This window comes from Suricata suricatta, chromosome 10, assembly GCF_006229205.1.
Source record: "Suricata suricatta isolate VVHF042 chromosome 10, meerkat_22Aug2017_6uvM2_HiC, whole genome shotgun sequence".
NCBI classification, from domain to species: domain Eukaryota; kingdom Metazoa; phylum Chordata; class Mammalia; order Carnivora; family Herpestidae; genus Suricata; species Suricata suricatta.
Window position 1 is genome coordinate 16,238,026 of NC_043709.1, and position 18,725 is coordinate 16,256,750.

An 18,725-nucleotide genomic window follows, 5' to 3' on the forward strand; every position below is an offset into this window, starting at 1 on the left:
GAGGGAGAGGGAGGGAGAGGGAGGGAGAGGGAGGGAGGGAGGGAGGGAGGGAGGGAGGGAGGGAGGGAGAGAGAGAGAGAGAGAGAGAGAGAGAGTCTTAAGCAGGCTCCACATCAGCACAGAGCCTGAGGCAGGGCTCAATCTCACGACCCTGGGATCATGACCTGAGCCAAAATCAAGAGTCAGACACTTAACTGGCTGAGCCACCCAGGCACACTCTCCCCACCCCCTACCGGCACAGTTTAAACACCATGCTGTTCAAGAGTCAACTGTATGTAAATGGCTTGTATCTCCTGTCTCCAGTGTAATATTTACAAGTTTCTCAGTTATTATTACCGTTTCAGTTAAACTCATGTTTGCAAATGGCACCAGAGTTATTTCTAACATTGAACATTGTAAACCAAGGACCCCTTCCCAGGATTAGAATTTAAAATTAAACATTCACATGGGTTCTTTTGATTTGAAAACAGCAAGGAATAGATCAAGAACGTACAAAGAAAAAAAAAGTTCTTTGCCTGGGATACATGGAAAGGAGCCGACCCAATTTTATACTCGAAATTTTTTGCCTATGGGCATGCAAGTATTTTTTTTAAGATTCCCTACATTCTATTAAAGGGATCTCCAAGAAAGTTATTAAGAAGTGCTGGTTCAAGACATTCAATTTTGAACATAAACATCCAGGGAAAGTAAACTTTTGAAATTATATTTATTAATGTTTTATTATACATATTATATTCTCTTAGAATTAGGGGAAGGGGAAGCCCCACTCAAGTGAGGTAACAAACTTGCCATCTTTTACAAAACTTAATTGGAACTGACAAAGCTATGGTTAGTCCTTAGTTCCTGAGAATTTGAACATTATTGAGTTTCTTGTGAATTTACAACAAATGCTCACACTAATTTTAAATTACAGTATGTCTGAAAGTAATATTTAACATTAATATATTAAGCAAAGAAAACCATCATCCAAATGTGTGTATTGACTTAGGTATGAAACACTGAAGCCCTACTGCTCTGCACTTTAACAGCATTTCAATATGCTTAATCTTTTCAGAGGTTTTATTTCAAATATGTGTAATTTATCCAGACTACAGTGACATTATTTTGCGCTAATGGCAAAATAAAAATCTATCGCTTTCTTCTCAACTGTAGGTATCCATGGAGTCAGCATATGAACTCTAAATAGTATTCATAAAATCGATAATAACGGATATATGTGGGGGATTCTCTTCCAATTACAATTTCTATCATTATTAAGGGAAATTGTTTTAGGGAAGTCAGAAAAAAAAACAGAATAATATTGTTGCTATGAAATGGTGATGAATTTGTTACAATCAAAAGCAAGATCATTAATATAATAAACATTTACAATAATGAAAATATAAATTACTAATTATGCAGCATGCTTTAGGGCCATTTCTACAGTTAGTATGAATTACAGATATTAAATGCCTTTAATCCACCCATTGTACATAATTCTGAAAGTCATGTTTACATAATAAACAAAAAAGATTTCCTACCTATTCTGTTTCTTCTGACTCTGAACAGTGGAAGTGTTTATCTTGGGCTGAGAAAGTCACCCTGCCAGTAACAATGCATACAAATAGGGCACTGCACACCTCTTCCCAAAGCTGGAAATTAAACATTAGAATTACTTGCAGGATATGCCCAAAGAAATGCTTAATAGGCAAGTGCAATGGAAAAATCAAGTGTTTCCCAAATGATGTTAGTATTATGTGTACAGTTTTAAACTTGGTTTTCATTGTAAAAGTATCACTGTATTAGATTAGATTATATAGGCCATGATTAACCATTTAATTATAAACTGATATAATCTTTACAAAAATAAAGCTCGTAGCCTGCCAGAAACTAATTTTACCCAAAATCTTACTGTACTTTTCAAATCAGTAAATGATTTATTAGAACTTTATTCTCACAGTGGTAATTTTTTAAAAGCCTGCACAGTGCTTAATCTGATGTCTTAGATTATACTTGATTTAAAGAAAAGTCTGTCCAAACCATCACCAAGACTTTAGTTGAACCTCATGTAGAAGAAACCTGAGTTTGGATGTAGAAATAAAAATCCATACAATTTTCTCTGTCATCACACCTAGTGACTTCAACCAAAAGTGAAGTTTCAAGCAGGACTCTATGGCTTTCTCTGAAATTTCTTTCATCTTGAGTATTAAGTAAATCTTAAATTTAAAGCAGTTGTTGGAGGTTACATGTTCTCAAAGCAATGTAAACTAGTTATAAAATGTCTTATCAAAGACATGAACAGCTCTTGTGAGTCACGTGGAATTAACAATGAACCAGTTTTATACTGCACATGAAAAGTACACAGCACACTTGTGCGTTACCTCTATCAAAGCCATTTGTATATCTTCCTGTTATAATAATAATGTTGATATGTTTGCTTCGTAAATTTCAGACTTAATTAACTTTGTTTAAACGCGTATTTGCTGGCTGTACAGAGTATATGCACTGAATTTCCAATGACTGAAACAAATATGGATCAAAGATCTACGCAAGTACAAATTTTAAACTCTCATATAGATTTCAAGAGATCTGAGGCGGCAGCTTAGGAATTTGGTTTGGCCCTTCTACAACTTCACTTCAAGTAACTCTCCACACGCATATCTGCCAGCCTACAGTCAAGGCAAAAGTCCAATTAAAAATCTCATTCTCAACCTTTAAAAAGAAGATCGAGCCTTCGGGAGAAGAACAGACTTAACAGCACTGCCTTAAAGAGCTGTGACATCTACCTATTACCAGAGATGTGGCCCAGGAAACACTTCACCATTAGCTTGCTAGTGTCCATCTCACTGGCAACAGTACGGACAAAATTCTGATGACTTCACAGGGACAACGCGTACCATCAGTATCATTTGACAACAGGATCTGCAGACACAGTGCTGTCGGACAGGTCTCCATTGCTTGTTTTTGTCTCTTCTGGAAGCGTGGGTGAAAATAACAATGGACAGATGTATATTCATTTTTTAAAAGTGAATTAAGTAAAAACTGAAAAGAGCTACATTGCTAAATTTCAAATTAAGAAAATGTGCATCTATTCAAATAGTTCTCTAATATCACAAAGTTTATCTAGTTTATTTCTTAATTTTTTATAAATCCAAGCTAAATTTTGCAAAGGTAATGTTCTGACTGGTACCTAACAGGGTGCAGACTTGTGAGAGAGCAGAACTGCACATGGGCACGTGGAGTTCCCCCTGGCAGGTCTGAAGGCATGCTGCCCCTCGGCCGAGTCCCCCAGCCAGGCCAAGAAATCAGTATCACCGTGCACTGCTGTTACTGATAGAGCCACTGCTGCAAATTCACGTGTAAAATCGTCCAGAATAAGTAACTTTCCATTTGTGTTCGTAACTTGTTTTTTAAAGCAGCTTTTTATTATGATAGTGATAAAAACGAATTCTGTACGAAATCTCACATGCACATATCTCATTAACAGAGGAAAACTAGCTCATGTATCCTGCACTCTGATTACGTATCTGAGCAACCTTTAGCTGAGCCAGTGTCTTGAAACAGACACTGGGTAATGGATGATGCGCATCAGCCAGAATCATAGAGTTCCTGAAGAACAATCCAGAGCAAGGAATTCTGCTGAGACCAAAAGGCTCATTTTGCATTAATGCTTTAGACCTTAAAGTAAATATCCAATCCACCTGCAGAGTTTTCCCCATAAGCCTGGCCGGAGACAAGGTTGTGTCACGAAATGCCTGAGCAGAACCTAAGCAATAACTGAGTTTCTTCACAGTTCAGATCAAATTCACTCAAATTCTTCCAATTTACCTGAGCCTTGGAAAGGGACACAAGCAGTATACATATTTTCATGTGATAAATACTGAGTATCTTCCAGGTACAGCCTTAAATCACTTTCAAGCATACAATTATTAGTCTAGATTCCAAAAACCCTGTATATGCTAATTGTTAACATAATATTTAATTTATGCAACATTATCATGGAATAGGTACTTAATACAAGTGGTCTACCCAAATTCAGTGTAAAATATACATGTATTTTAAAATTTAACAAAGTAGGATTAATAAAAACGTTTTATTTTATAAACGTAAATTTTATGCCTTGATTTGTGAAATACAAGTAAGGAAATAGGAAAAACATGAAAACTCAGTTGCTGTACCAAGTTTTGAGCTACCAAGCAGAGGAAAACTTAAATTACATAATTTCTATAACAACTGTTCTTCAGGGAAGAAATTGTGCCTAAATTTTAAATCTTGGAGAAGTGTATCATGTGCAGCCTTAAGTATGAAATAATAAGCAATTTACAACATCCTACAAAGAATACAACAGACAGAATCCTTCCACAGACAGGACTATCAGTTCCCACGGCTACACTGTAACCTCCGATTCTGCAAGGCCTGGCTGAGGAGGAGGGCCGGAGGCCACGCACCTTGACACTGAACAGGCCGCTACAATTTGCCACCTCCTTGGCCATCCGGCCCGTCTCATTCAATCTGTCTAGTTGGAGCAGCTCTACTAACATTTAGTGTTGCTTCTAATTTGTTCCTTCTTATCTGACACAAGTTGAAGGGTGAAAGAAGAAACTAATTAAATTTTATTTAAATTATGATGAAACTGAACAAAAAGTTACTTCAGAGTGAAACATAAAAACTACCTAAACTTTTCAGTTTCACAAATGATGCATGTAAGCTATACTTAAAAAAAAAAAAAAGGCATTTCTAGGTCTAAATTACTTTCCAAATGGAAAAAGAAGCTGGAAGTCTGACTAGATCAAATGAGGCATTAGTGTCAACTCTTAAAGAAAGATTTATTGGTCTTTCCAAATTTAAGCCACTTACTAACCTTTTTCTTTCTTTTCTTGGTTTTCTTCCGCTGCAGTCTTGTCTGCTCTGAAGAAAATTCTTGCACTGCTCAGTGAGAAATAGAGCAATTCAAATTCCTAAGTAAATAAAAAAATGTTAAAGTGAAAGCTGAAAATATTTATAGAAAAATATTTAAATGATCATCGAGCTATTATTCCTAAAAAGCACTTGTGGAAATCATAAATTTAGAAACTGAAATAATCCATCCATTTTTAATATCTAAGTCAAATGGGTTCCAAATGCCATTCCTTTTAAAATACACCTGTTACCACTATTCATCCTGTTTACATGGAGGTTTCCAGAGGGTTTTTTTCAGTATCAAGAAGTAACGGGTAGCATAACTGTCAGAGCAGATCTATCACCCTCCGCTACCTGTAGGTAGACGTCCAGTCGCTTCTGAGTAAGATTCATGGTTTGTAGCAGTTTTTCATCCTGACTAGCTGACTGCACATTCTGCTGCTTCGCAACCGCTCTTAGCTCCTTCACGTACTTCTCTCTAACAGACTGGAACCAATGAAGTGAGTCCAATTCCTGGTACTGATCCAAAAGCTTCAAAATGTAAGCCACACCTGTAGTCATTAGCAAAACCAAAGCCAAATTACAGTGAGTACAGAAGTTGTATTCTGCTCCTTTAAAAATAAATGTGAAAGAATACAGAACTACAACTAAGACAATCCAGAGAAAAAGAAACACCATGGCCATGACGATCACTCGCAGGAAACAGGGATGGAAGGAAGGCTTGGGGAAAACTTCTGCGCTAAGAAGGCAGCACTGAGAAAGCTACAGGGGACTCAACCCCAGATGCTAAGACTCTAAAGCCTCCACCGCAGCAAAGTCTAAATATTAGGTCCAACCAGATTCCGTGATTAGCAATACCAAGCGGGCATGAAGGATAGTTATACTTGATGGAAAACAAGTATTTTTAATCAGATGACCCAGTTAAAAAATAAAAAGTAAACACCTCATGAAAAACAAATCTACAAAGAGCACACTGACCGATTAAGCACGTTTCTAAAAACCCATTATAACAGGTGAACATAAAATTAACGGAAAAACAATTGCATTAAGCTTACCCATAGCAAAGCCATCATCAGTAAAAGCAGCTCCAATTTTATTTTTTTTATTCAATTTCTCCTTGCAGCTAATGGAATGCTCTACAAAGTTGAGGGTCTAAAAAGATATAACATATTAAAGAAACAACTATGCTAAAATATCTTCAGAATTTACTTCCTAAAAGAGACATTTCAAAAATTTTCAATAGGAACCCTTCTAGATTCCTGCCCTTTTGATTTGAGACCTCTTCCTCACACAAATAGTCCGCGGGTGAGATCACGACTGTACCAGTATCTCTCAACGGCTCTTCTTTCCAAGCCCTCTAGCTGTGGGCCCTCCCTTGACCACCACTTGCCCCAAGCACAGTGCCTGGTGTATGGTTCACTACCAAATACTATGACCACCTTACGATGAGGACACTGCGGCCTGGGCGGCTGAGTAACTTGCCCAGAGTCAAACTCTACATGAAAGCTGCAATCAGAAGAGGAGGCCTGCTTCATTACCTCCAAGCAGAAGTGCTCCAACGTGTGGGAGCCCTTGCTTCTGCCCATCCGATGCATTCTAAAATACCGCTTCTTACCAGATTCTGGGTTAAAAAGAGTGAGTCATTTGGAGAAATGAATTCCCCCCAAAATACCAAATACCTTCTTATTTATTTATTCAATAAAGAATAAGTTTATAGGAACTTATTCTATATCAGGTATTAAGTAATTATGATAAAAAAAATGAAGACCATCAAAAAGTCCACACTCTAGAGCAGCACTCCCAGCAATGACAGAAATCTCATATATCTGTGCTGCCCAATACAGTAAGCCACTAGCCACATATGGCCACTGAGAACTTGATATGTGGCTCCCAATACTGAGGAAACTAGATTTTTTTATCATATAAAATTTTAATTAATTTAAATTTAAGTAGCCACTTGTTGCTATACATGAAGAGCACAGTTGTAGAAGGGTAAGAGAGACCTATAAAAATAATTGTGATACATGTGAAAAGTACTATAATAGCCTATTTTGTTGGAAACAATATCAACTTTCACTTTTTTGCATGTAAAACTCAGCAATTAATCACATATTTGTGAAATCTGTTATTTAAATCTTTTTTTGGTATCATTTATGTTTGTCTTCTTTCTGGAATTAGATGGTAAACTCAAGCAGAAGAACAGTGTCCTATACTTCTGTATACTTCTCTCCTGTAATTCTCATAGCTGCCCTGCAAAACTCCACTCTTCCTTAAATTCACAAATCACTGTTTACTAAGGCTTGAGGATACTGTCCTTCAAGTTAAATACAGTAAGAAGTCACCCTACGCTAATTACACTGTTACAAAATATAAGCAAATGTGCCTTCAGTCTGACACTGTCTTAAGAAGAAAACAATGTTTATCATATAAATACACTTTTGCTACATCACAGTTACAACATACAAGTATGATACAGCATTAACAATAAATGTATTAAAAAACAGGGTAAGAGAACATTTACAAAGAAAAGTGTCCACAACCCATCTGCTGCTTTGTTCAAAGGACAATAATAATATGTAAGAAGATATGTGTTAACATGCCAGGCAGCAATATGGAAATTTATTACTCTCAAAGTTAGATGTAACCAAAAGCTACATTTATTACTGATATTTAGATTTTAGGGGCGCCTGGGTGGCTCAGTCAGTTAAGCATCTGACCTCGGCTAAGGTCAGATCTCACGTTCGTGGGTTCGAGCCCCGCGTCAGGCTCTGTGCTGACAGCTAGCTCAGAGGCTGGAGCCTGCTTCCGGTTCTGTGTCTCCTTCTCTCTCTCTGCCCCTCCCCCCTCTCATGCTCTGTCTCTCTCTGTATCAAAAATAAATAAAACATTAAAAAAAATTTTTTTTAGATTTTAGACCTACCTATTTACAAATTTTTAAAAACTTTTATTACAGAAATCTTTAGGGAAACATAACTCTTATTGCTAATATAGTAAGCCTCTCTACTCTCTTAACTCAGTTTTCCCCACTGCAACAACTGTTCGTACAATGGGATTCTGGATAACTTGAGCTACATTTTGGTTGCAACTATGTAGAATTAGAGCAGTAGACACTCTATATACTATGAGGAAGCACTAAAACCTTAGTCCAGATGTTAGTATTTACTACTGAACACAGAGTTGTCTTTAAACAGTAATAGTTTTAAGAAATGTGTTAGAAATAACTTCACACTGTAACAGTTAAAGTTCACCTACATTAATCACTTAAAATGATAATATGGTATAATTCAGCCCAAAGACCATATAATACATATGTAATGACGTACACTCAATTTAAAGTTTATTTATTTATTTATTTATTTATTTTGGGAGAGAGTGTGTGCACGCACGAGCTGGGGCGGGGTAGAGAGAGAGAGGGAGAGAGAGGATCCAAGCAGACTCTAAGCTATTAGCACAGAGCCTGACACAGGGCTGGAACTCATAAACCGTGACCTGAGATCATAACCTGAGCTGAAATCAAGAGTTGGACACTCAACTGACTGAGCCACCCAGGCACCCTGACGTACACTCAATTTAAATCACACTAGGATTTTTCTAGCAGTTACAAATAAAAATCTATCTTAACTCTAAGTCTCATTCTGCCTAACTAGTTAAAAGTAAAGTTCCTTCACAGATATTACATGTAAGTTTTATCTCTAACCAGAAAGTAATATACTCTATGTACATTTCCTGCTGTAAAGAAAATGGATCTATTAACTTCAAAAAAAATCATTTTGGGTACGAAAAATACTCACCAGAGGGGGAACAATGATATAGAAATTTCGAAGATGTATATTCTTTGGCCTTCGAAATTCTGGAGCAAAAACATCTACAAGCATTTTGAAATATTCTGTGCCTTCGGCAGAATTTCGTGTGTGATCACTGAGAACTGAATCCAAATGCCTAAAATACAAAAAATCATTTACCTGGTTCCTTTCTCAAAAGAAGGTATGGCTTTTTTTTTTTTTTAATGTTTATCAGAGAGTGAGCGAGCGAGCAGGGAAGGGACAGAGGGAAGGAGAAAGAGAGATTCCCAAGCAGGCTCTACGCTGCCAGCACAGAGCCCGATAAGGGGCTCAAACCCTCAGACCAGGACATCATGACCTGAGCTGAAACTAAGAGTAAGATGCTTAACCAATGGAGCCATCAAGGTGCCCCAAGAAGATACAGCTTTTTAAATCCATCCCTCATCAGTATCACTGAGTGTACTCAAAAGTATAAAATGTTAGAAGACAATTTCCTTGGGGTTCAGAATAAACTTACTTGTTTATGGATAAAAGCTGATCCCTACTGTTTAATTAACTTATTAATCCCTAAAATAAAATATGCAGGACATCTTCAAACTTAAAAGTTCTCTATTTCTTCTTCCCACAATAAGCCCTGCAGAATTCCATTTCATTGTAAACAAAGTCCTCTTCATTTTAACTCTCTCCACTAACCCTGCTTCTACATCTCCCTACATCAACTGGAAACCTGGCTCCTCAAGAACTTAGCTTCCCACTCAACGCTTGGAAACATTCGCTGCTTTTTCTCCTTCAACCCTCATTCACATCTACCACCATTTTTTTTTAATTTTTTTTAAATGTTTTATTTATTTTTGAGAGAGAGAGAGGAGTGCAAGTGGGGAAGGGACAGAGAGAGAAGGAGACAAAAAATCCTAAGCAGGCTCCAGGCTCTGTGCTGACAGCACAGAGCCCAACATGGGACTCAAACCCAGGAACCGTGAGATCATCAAACGCTTAACGGACGGAGCCACCCAGGTGCCCCTCAACTACCACCACTTTCAAATTATTATTCCCCCACCACTAAAAGGAAGAAATCTCTCCTTTGAGAGATATGATCCTACTATAACCAACTGCCCAGCTACTCCCTCCTGTTATCAGGCATCTACTAACCTTTTAACCCACTGCCTTACCTTTATTATTCTGGACTATGATACATGCTTTAGTCTTCTACCACCCTAGACTTATTTGCCCATTTGGACAACTGATTCATTATCAGAGTCCCACAACTCCTTGACTTCACCTGCCATGAATTTCCCATTCATTTGCTGTCAGTCATCCACTCCTTTGCATAAATCTGGACCTGCTATTAGCAGATAGCTTTACCCTAGAAATATTAAAAGACAATATCCCACCTCTTGGACCTCCTTGAACTGCTTCAAAAATATTTTTTAAAGATTATCAATATTTAAATGGATGATATCACTTAATAAGAGACAAAAGTCTGATTTTCTTCTTTGACATACAAGCCACAAACTAATCATTTCAGGGCAAATTATTTTAAATATATTATTAACCTTACATGGCTCCTTTAATTTGGCAAAGAACTAAGCTATCTTATAATAACTATTTCAAAGCAAATCTTGTGTTGGGGCCTTATTCTCATAAATATGGAAACACATTTTCCATTTTTTAAAAAAAATTTCAAACGTGTTGAAAAGTTATAATGAGCACCTATTTAGTCTTTACCATCTAACATTTGTTTTTTCCTGAAACATTTAAAGTTGCAGATTTCATGACACTCGGCCCACAAATGCTGTAATATGAATCCATTAAGAACCAAGACATTTTCCTACAAAACCACAATATATCATTACACCCAAAAATAAAATACAGGATTATCTAATATACACATGTTCCGACTTCCCTAATTATCCCCAAATGTCCTGTATAGCCCCCCTTTTTCCCTCACCTAGGATGTGATTACGGATTACCCACTGCATTTGGCTGTCCGGTCTCTTGAGTTTCCTAATCCAGAACAGTCTCTGTGCCCATTTTGTGCTTCGTGACATTTGTTAAGAGACCAGGTGTTTCACAGAATGCCTCAAACTTCGAATGTCTCGGATAATGTCTCAGAACGTTTCTTAAATAAATCCAGAGGAAACCTTTCTGGCAAAAATACAGCAGATGCCTGCTATTACACTACATCAGGAGACTGCATGATGTCAGTGTGTCCAGTTAACTGGTGACGCTGTGTCTGATCACTGAGTTAAAGCAGAATACATCAACTTCTCCCTTGTAGAGACAGTTTTCCCCTTTGGAGTTACTAAGCAGTTTGTGGGATAATCTTCTGATAGTGAATGAATACTTTGCTCTCCAAAACAGTTTTTACTGATGATTTTTGTCTGATTTTTATTGATGCTTTTTCAAGTATTTATTGTGGTGGTTACAAAACATTGATTTCTCCCTACATTTTCCCATCCCTAGATTTTCTCATCTGTACCCATCAGCTGGCATTCCTATATAAAAAGGAACCTTCCCTCTGCTCCTCCAATCTTTATCATCACTAGGATTCGCAGTTTCTTTTTTTACTTACTGTATCAAAATCGATTTCTATCATGATTCTTTTTGAGATTCAAATTGTGTCCACTTTGTCCAGGGGCACCCTTTCATGTCTGAGTCAATAAACTGTTATTATTAATAAAATTTATAGTTTTCTAAAGAATTTAACAATTCTGCATGCCTCTCTCAAGTTTTAAATTATACTGAAAAGCTCACCACTTACTCAAGTCCGTACCTCTGCACTATAGCCATCAGCTATCTTATTTATCTAATTAAAATAAAATAAAATTTAAATTCATTTCCTTTGGCCCAGGAGCCTTATTTCAAGTGCTCAGTAGCTACCTGTGGTAGTGGCTACTGTACAGGACAATGCTGCTCTAGATTATACGAAATAAAGGACAGGTATTCTAGAACAGTGTTGGCAAACAAATATAAAAACAGTTAAAAGAAAGGTGAAATGAATTTTATTAATGAGATATTTGGCATTTTTTAGACTAAATCCTCAAAATTAGCTATCTACTTCATACTTTAGCACATTTCAATTTGGACTAGTCACATTTCAGATGCTCAACAGGCACAGTGGAGAGGGGCTACCATATTACAAAGCATGTTCTAGAAGATTCCTTTTTAGTGTAATTTGAAAAATCTCATAATATGGCTATCTTAAAAAATTATATCTCATAAACAGAGACCATAACTTGTATAAAAAAACACAAAAACATAAGTTTATATATTACCCTCTAATCACTCCTTTAAAATATTTTTATATAAACATATACTTTTTTAAATCTCCAAATTTAGGTTATTCCAAAATTAGATTACCTTGCTGCTTTTTTAAATGTTTATTTATTTATTTTGAGAAAGAGAGAGAGAAAGCAGGGGAGGAGCATGGAGAGAGGGAGAGAAAAGGAGAGAGAGAATCCCAACCAGGCTCCACACTGCCAATGCAGAGCACAATGAGACTCGATCCCACGAACCGTGAGACCATGACCTGAGTCAAGATCAAGAATCAGACACTTAACCAACTGAGCCACCCAGGTGCCCCTACCTTGCTGCTTTTAATGTTTCTTCTGCAAGACCTTCTTCTTTTACTAGTTCTTCAAAATTTACAATATCTTCAAGATCAGGCACAAATCTAAGAATTTAGACAATAATTTTATTAACTTAAATATGCATAATTGACAGATATGAAAACAGTACTAGAAGGCTAAATTTTTCAACTATATATCTGGAAAGAATTCTGCATTTCACTTATATTATTAATACAACCAATTTCATTCTAAAACTGACTTTTAGATCTAAATAACCAAATTTTAATCCTTAAAATCATGTAATCTTTAGAACCATTCATAAAGTGTACTAATAACTATAACTTTAAGAGAAATAAAAATTCTCAAAGTTTTGCTATCATCTTAAAATTGAAGAAGAAAAAAAATATAACTAGTAGACCTAATGGTTTTCTTTCATATTTATCTCAAAATATATCAATAAGAAAAACTTCTCTACAATACCACCTACAATAAATTTACATGACAATTAAAATTTTGAAATAGCATAAGGCAAAAACATTTGCATTCATACCTAATGGCATTGCTGCTGCAATGAAGGCCACCAGATCTTATCATTCGTATATAGCCCATAGCATTACCTTAAAAATGACACACACATACACACAAATCAGATATTTACTCAAGTAAGTCTAAACTCTAACAATCAGGAATACAGTAATATACAGCAATTACAGGGTTTCCATCCCTAAGAACGAAGAGATTTTTCTCTATTTTTACTTTAATTCTTACTCCACTAAAAGTAAAACTTTTTGTGCACTTAAAATATAAATATACATACTTATACACAGCTATATTAAATGTTTTAAAAATAAACGTGACTGGCATTTGATAAACTGAGCTCATCAAATGCTAACTACATGTTTAAAAAACATTTTAAAATTACGATGTCAATAATTTCTTCATTATCACAATGAGTGCTTCCTTGACCAACCCTTCCCCCCTACCAATGCCGCTTAAGTGACATAAAGAAATCTTTACTTAATGTCTCCAAATTACATCTCCAACCTGGACTACTCCTTCAGGCTTTTTTATTCAATGTCTACACCTATAAGACTACAAATTTTTAATTTAATATGTTTGAGAGAAACTCAAGATTTGCACCCTATTATATTTCCTATCTCAGAAATTGACACTTTCATCCTTCCACCTGCTCAGGCAAAATGTTTTGAAGTCATCCCTGACTCCTTTCTTTCTTTCATACTTCCTATCTACTCAATGGACAAATTATAATGACCCTACCTCCAGAATATGGCCCCAATCCCACCACTGTACACGTTCACAGCTATGATCCTCTTCCAAACAACCACATCTCTTGCCTATGCCTCTGCAATATGCAAAGACCTCCTGATTCCCCTACTTCCACTTTCAGCATCTGCTCCCCAATCTTTTACCTACATAGCAGCAGTGCTGGTGGTTCTTGTCAAACTAAGTGGGTACATATCCTTCCTTTTCTGAAAACTCTACAATGGCCTTCCATCTCAATAAAATCCAAATCTCTTATGTGGTCAACAAAGTCCTGTGTGATCGTGCCCCTGCGGCTGCTCTGAGATCCTGACCTACCACTGAAGACTTATACTAACTCCTCCATTCCAGCCCTTGATTCCCAAAAATGCTAGACAGACCCAGGGCTTTGGGACTTATAGTGACCTCTCTTTGGTATGCTCTTTCCCTGAATATGCACATGACTTATTCCCTGATGTTATTTAGGTCCCTGCTCAAATGTTACCTCCTTAGAGCTTTTCCAGAACATCGCTGAAAACCACTGCCCAGCACCATTACACCTCCTTAGCCAGCACTTAACAGTAACATACTCTGGATCTTTGTGTTTGTGTCTCCCCAAATGGTACACAAGATTCATGACACACTTCTGTTCTTACTGCTCCATCTCTACACGTAGTAGGAATTTAGTAATACAGCTGACCCTTCAACAAGTTAGGGGTGCCAAAACCCTCAACACTCACAGTTGAAAATCTGCATAAAACTTTTGACTCCCCTAAAACTTAACTACTTATAGCCTACAGTTAACCAGAAGCCTTAACCACTGACAAAGTCAATTAACACATTTTTTGTATGTTATTTGTATTATATATTGCATCCTTACAGTATAGTAAGCTAGTGAAAAGAAAATGTTATTAAGATAATGGGGCGCCTGGGTGGCTCAGTTGGTTGGGCAACGACTTTGGTTCAGGTCATGATCTCACACTGTGGGTTCAAGCCCTGTATTGGGCTCTGTGCTGACAGCTCAGACCTTGGAGCCTGCTTCAGATTCTGTCTCCTTTTCTCTCTGCCCCTCCCCCATTTACATTCTCTGTCTCTCAAAAATAAATAAATGTAAAAAACATGTAAAAAAAAAAAAAAAAAGAAAAAGAAGTTAAAAACAGAGGAGAGGGCAAACCATAAGAGACTCTTAAATAGAGAACAAACTGAGGGTTGTTGGGGGGCGTGTGGGCAGAGGAGGGAAAAGGGTTGGGAGGGCATGGGTTACATGAGTGATGGGCATTAAGGAGGGTACTTTTTGGTGTCATATGTAGGGGATGAATTACTGGGTTCTACTTCTGAAGCCAAGACTACACTGTATGTTAACATGAATTTAAAGCAAATCATAAGGAAAACACAATTACAGTACTGTAACTGTATAAAAACATACGCATGTAAGCCGACTTGCACAATTCTAGCACATATTGTTCAAGAGTCAACTTTATATTGCTCAATTGAATTGAAATGAGTTGGGAGAAAGGACACAAAGGTAAAGCTATTATTTCACAATCATTACAATAATACATGCTTTACATACACTATCTCATCTGATGTTTTTAAAAACTCACAAAATAAGTATCACTGAATCTATTTTTAGGGCTACCCCAATATGAGAGATGATGTGAAAATGTTTCCCTACTATGCATCCTAGAAAAATAAAATATCTAGAAAAATAAAATATCTAGTTTCACTGTTTTCCTTCAATTAGCAGACTAATATCTGGCAGATCAAAATGTGCTGGTGAGAGGCAATTATAGAGCAACAGTTAAGAGGAAGTCTCTGAAGCCAGATTTCCTGGGTTCAATGGACTCTGCCACTTTTTAGCTAGAAGATCTAGGTCAAGTTATAAACTTGTGGATCTCTGTCTCCTCATCTGTTTAATTAAGCTCTACAGGGTAAAGATTTTGTTTAGTGCCATATATATCATCAGCACCTAGAAACATTTGTTGCCCTCAATAAATACCTGCAGATTTAATAAATAGCAATACTCATAACACTGTTTTATATGAGTTAGAATGTGCAAAGCACTCAGCACAGCCTTCGCACATAGATGTTCAATAAATGTTAGTGGTAGTAAAGTTTCAGCGGGCAGGTTATTAGACAAAAGAACTTTTCCTTCTCCCAATTCTGAGATTTCTCATTCCTTTCCCCAATATATTTAACAGACTCAAAGGCACATTGCTATGTTTTATGCAGAGATAAAGAATTTATATTTTTCTAAGAGAATAAAGAATAAAACTCTGGAACAAAATGAAAAGGATAATATTCATCAAATGCCGAATGTATCCTGGTGGCAACTGAGGTGACGTTATTTTGTGTGTTGGGGGAAAATTTGTATTCTGATGTGTATGGGGGAAGAGGACTAGCACAGTCATCTTCAATAATTTAAGGACTACTTCATAAGACAAAATTACACTTTTAAAAAATACTAAAAACATTAGTAAATAATAGAGCAACAGTATTCACATGTGGCGGAGAACTCTGATGCCCGGATGTGGATACACGAAGTTTTAAGCGGTGAGTGCTGCTTTAGGGAAACAGCCCTAAGCCTGCGGTCCCTGGACTCTAACCTCAGGCACCTGACCTCCGGTACAGCATGCGCACTGTCAGGGTAGTAGATGGGCACTGTTCTGGGGAAAACCAATCCAGAATTTTCATCAGATTCTCAAAAAGGGCTACAATCTATTGCTCCAGGAGTTTACAGTCTAATGACATCAAGTGTCTCTAGAGTAAGCTGCATTTGTGGGGCAATATCTCATTAATAAATAGCTTTAAAAATAAGACAAACATAAAACTCTCTGAATTCTTATAGAAATGTCTAACATGCAGGGGTGCCTAGGTGGCTCAGTTGGTTAAGCATCTGACTTTGGCTCAGGTCATGATCTTGCAGTTCACAAGTTCGAGCCCCACCTAAGGCTCTGTGCTGACAGCTCAGATCCTGCAGCCTGCTTAGGATTCTGTGTCTCCCTCTCTCTCCCTGCCCTTCCCCTGCTTCTGCTTGCTTGCAAGCTCGCTCTCTCAAAAAAGATAAACATTAAAAAATTCAAAAATGCCTAATATGTAAACCAATTAACTTATAAAACTTAAGCTAGTGTTTAGTAACTTTACTCCAAAACCAAATCCTTGTAATATATTTCCCGTCAGTAAATTTAAAGGCCCTTGAGAACAAGGGCTGCTTGTACTCTCAGCATCTAGGAGAGTATCTGGGGTAACAGATCCTTAGTAAGTGTTTGATAAATGAACGAATCTCAGGAGGCATAAGTTTACCACACTGTAGTCAATAATAATTTACTAACCGCTTGGTGTCTACAATTGTGAAGAATACAGAATACCTCTGGCCTTAAGCCGAAAAACTCAGTTTAAGTCCTAGCAACACTATTTATTTTTCTGAGTTTTTCTTTTTTCATCTTTAAAAAGATGATTACTGTGCCTCTTGCACAGGAATTTTGTGGAAAGCTTAAATAAGTATACAGTTTTTTAAATCTATGATTATTTTTTAATGTAGCTCTTGCTCGTAAATATAACGTAACACGTTTTGGAAGACAGGTTTTACCTATAAGACAGGACAACTCAAGAAATTACATACAAATATGAAATGAGATAACAGAAAAACTGTAACATTTAATATTTCATCATTAACCAAACTTATTTGTAAGGAATGTAACTTATTTACTTATATTACTAATTAACTTTTCACATAAAATTATTTTATGCCTTTGCATTTAGGCTGTAACTTAGGGAACCTGTTTCAAAAGCCCAAAACAGTGCCATGAACAAAGTACCTAATAGTTACCAGCTTACTATTGTGAACATGTTTGAGATGAGTTAAATATATTTTTAATTGAATTGAAGAGGTTTTATCGAGTTTCTATTAGGCCACAGTCCCACAGTCTATCAATTATTTCTGCATCAACAGTGTACTCATAATTGAAACCTTTTAGTAAGAAAATGACTCTAGTCCAATAAAGTTGTTCTCAGGCACTCACATATTAAGTCGTTTTATTTGTGTGAGATATTTAAGAAGACAGCTACTTGGAATTTGTGCTTTATTTCCCAACTCTTTTATAGTAACTTACCAATCTGGCTGATGAGTTGCCTGAACTGATCAAGGTAGCTTTGTCCCTCTGGGGTAATTCCAAGTTTTCTGATGCCCCGATTAAATTTTTCTGCTCTTTCAAAAGGATACTAAAGAGATAATTTAAAGACCACCTTTATTAATAAAACCCCTAGAGCATAAAATACTTATAAAATCAACCATAATACCACTTTCCTTTCTAATTTTGTATTTCCATTGTGCTTTAAAACATCACTTAAATCTGAAAACAAAATCTATAGCACGAAAACTACCAATGTTCAAGGTCAATATAAATTTCTTTTTGTCACTAGCTAAGGAAAATAATTATTAAAGCCACCAAACTTCAGTTTTCCATCACCATTATTAGTCTCCCAACGCCCAACTACTCTATCAATAGATAAAAGAAACCAACTCCTCCTAGAAACACTTCTTCAGTGTTGTGCAACCAAGTTCCCGTGGGCAAAATAGGCATTATATAAATAAACACACTCCTTCCCAAATAACACACATCAGCTGAGCTAAAATTTCTAATTGCCATCTCCAATAAAAAATTATTTTTCAAGTCTTAGCTGATTAAAAGAGTAAGAAAATTACTCATTTTATATTAATAACAAATGGAACTAATTCTCAAACAACAGAATGATTATTTCTCTGAATACGAGTTATCTGTTTCAATAAAAAGGAGAGAGTTAATATGATTCTCTACTTATAATTATAATCTGTAGTTTTATTTAGTTATTTTACTAGGAAGTAATATTTTACTGCTCTGACATTGATGAAAACTACCACCTAATGCGCTAGAGGGCCTAAACTAGGTCATGCTAACGGTAACCAAAATAGTTCTATATGTGGCAAATCAAATATAAAACCCATCTGAGCATCCTGGTTCTCTAGCCACATGGCTACATGCCTCTGTACTGGTACGACTTACATTTCTCTTCATTATTAGAAAACTCAGCACAGCGGGTGAAGGAAAAATGGGTGTGGTATTTTTAGAGTGCATGGCAACATATATTAGAATTTTAAATATTCATATTCTGTGCCCTAGAAATTTCTCTTCAAGCAATTCCCGTTTCAGAAATAATGTCCTACAGAAACCATATGTTTGCACTCATAGGTCTAGCA

At 36.4% G+C, this 18,725-nt stretch overlaps 1 protein-coding gene across 7 annotated transcripts in view; it reads right to left on the reverse strand.

The window, feature by feature from the left end:
- Nucleotides 1–687: 687 nt before the first annotated feature.
- WASHC4 (WASH complex subunit 4) overlaps nt 688–18,725 on the reverse strand; it is a 59,194-nt gene continuing 41,156 nt past the window's right edge. For 5 of the 7 annotated variants that reach the window (XM_029953428.1, XM_029953432.1, XM_029953431.1 and 2 more), the window contains 8 exons: nt 17,602–17,710; nt 12,780–12,846; nt 12,247–12,333; nt 8,670–8,817; nt 5,934–6,030; nt 5,233–5,429; nt 4,841–4,937; nt 688–2,952 (listed from right to left, as the gene is read on the reverse strand). In XM_029953428.1, coding sequence (XP_029809288.1) covers nt 2,885–2,952; nt 4,841–4,937; nt 5,233–5,429; nt 5,934–6,030; nt 8,670–8,817; nt 12,247–12,333; nt 12,780–12,846; nt 17,602–17,710 — 870 coding nt within the window. In that variant the 3' untranslated portion in view covers nt 688–2,884. The remainder of the gene's footprint in view (nt 2,953–4,840; nt 4,938–5,232; nt 5,430–5,933; nt 6,031–8,669; nt 8,818–12,246; nt 12,334–12,779; nt 12,847–17,601; nt 17,711–18,725) is intronic. The other 2 variants (XR_003914145.1, XM_029953429.1) reach the window with 2 other exon arrangements.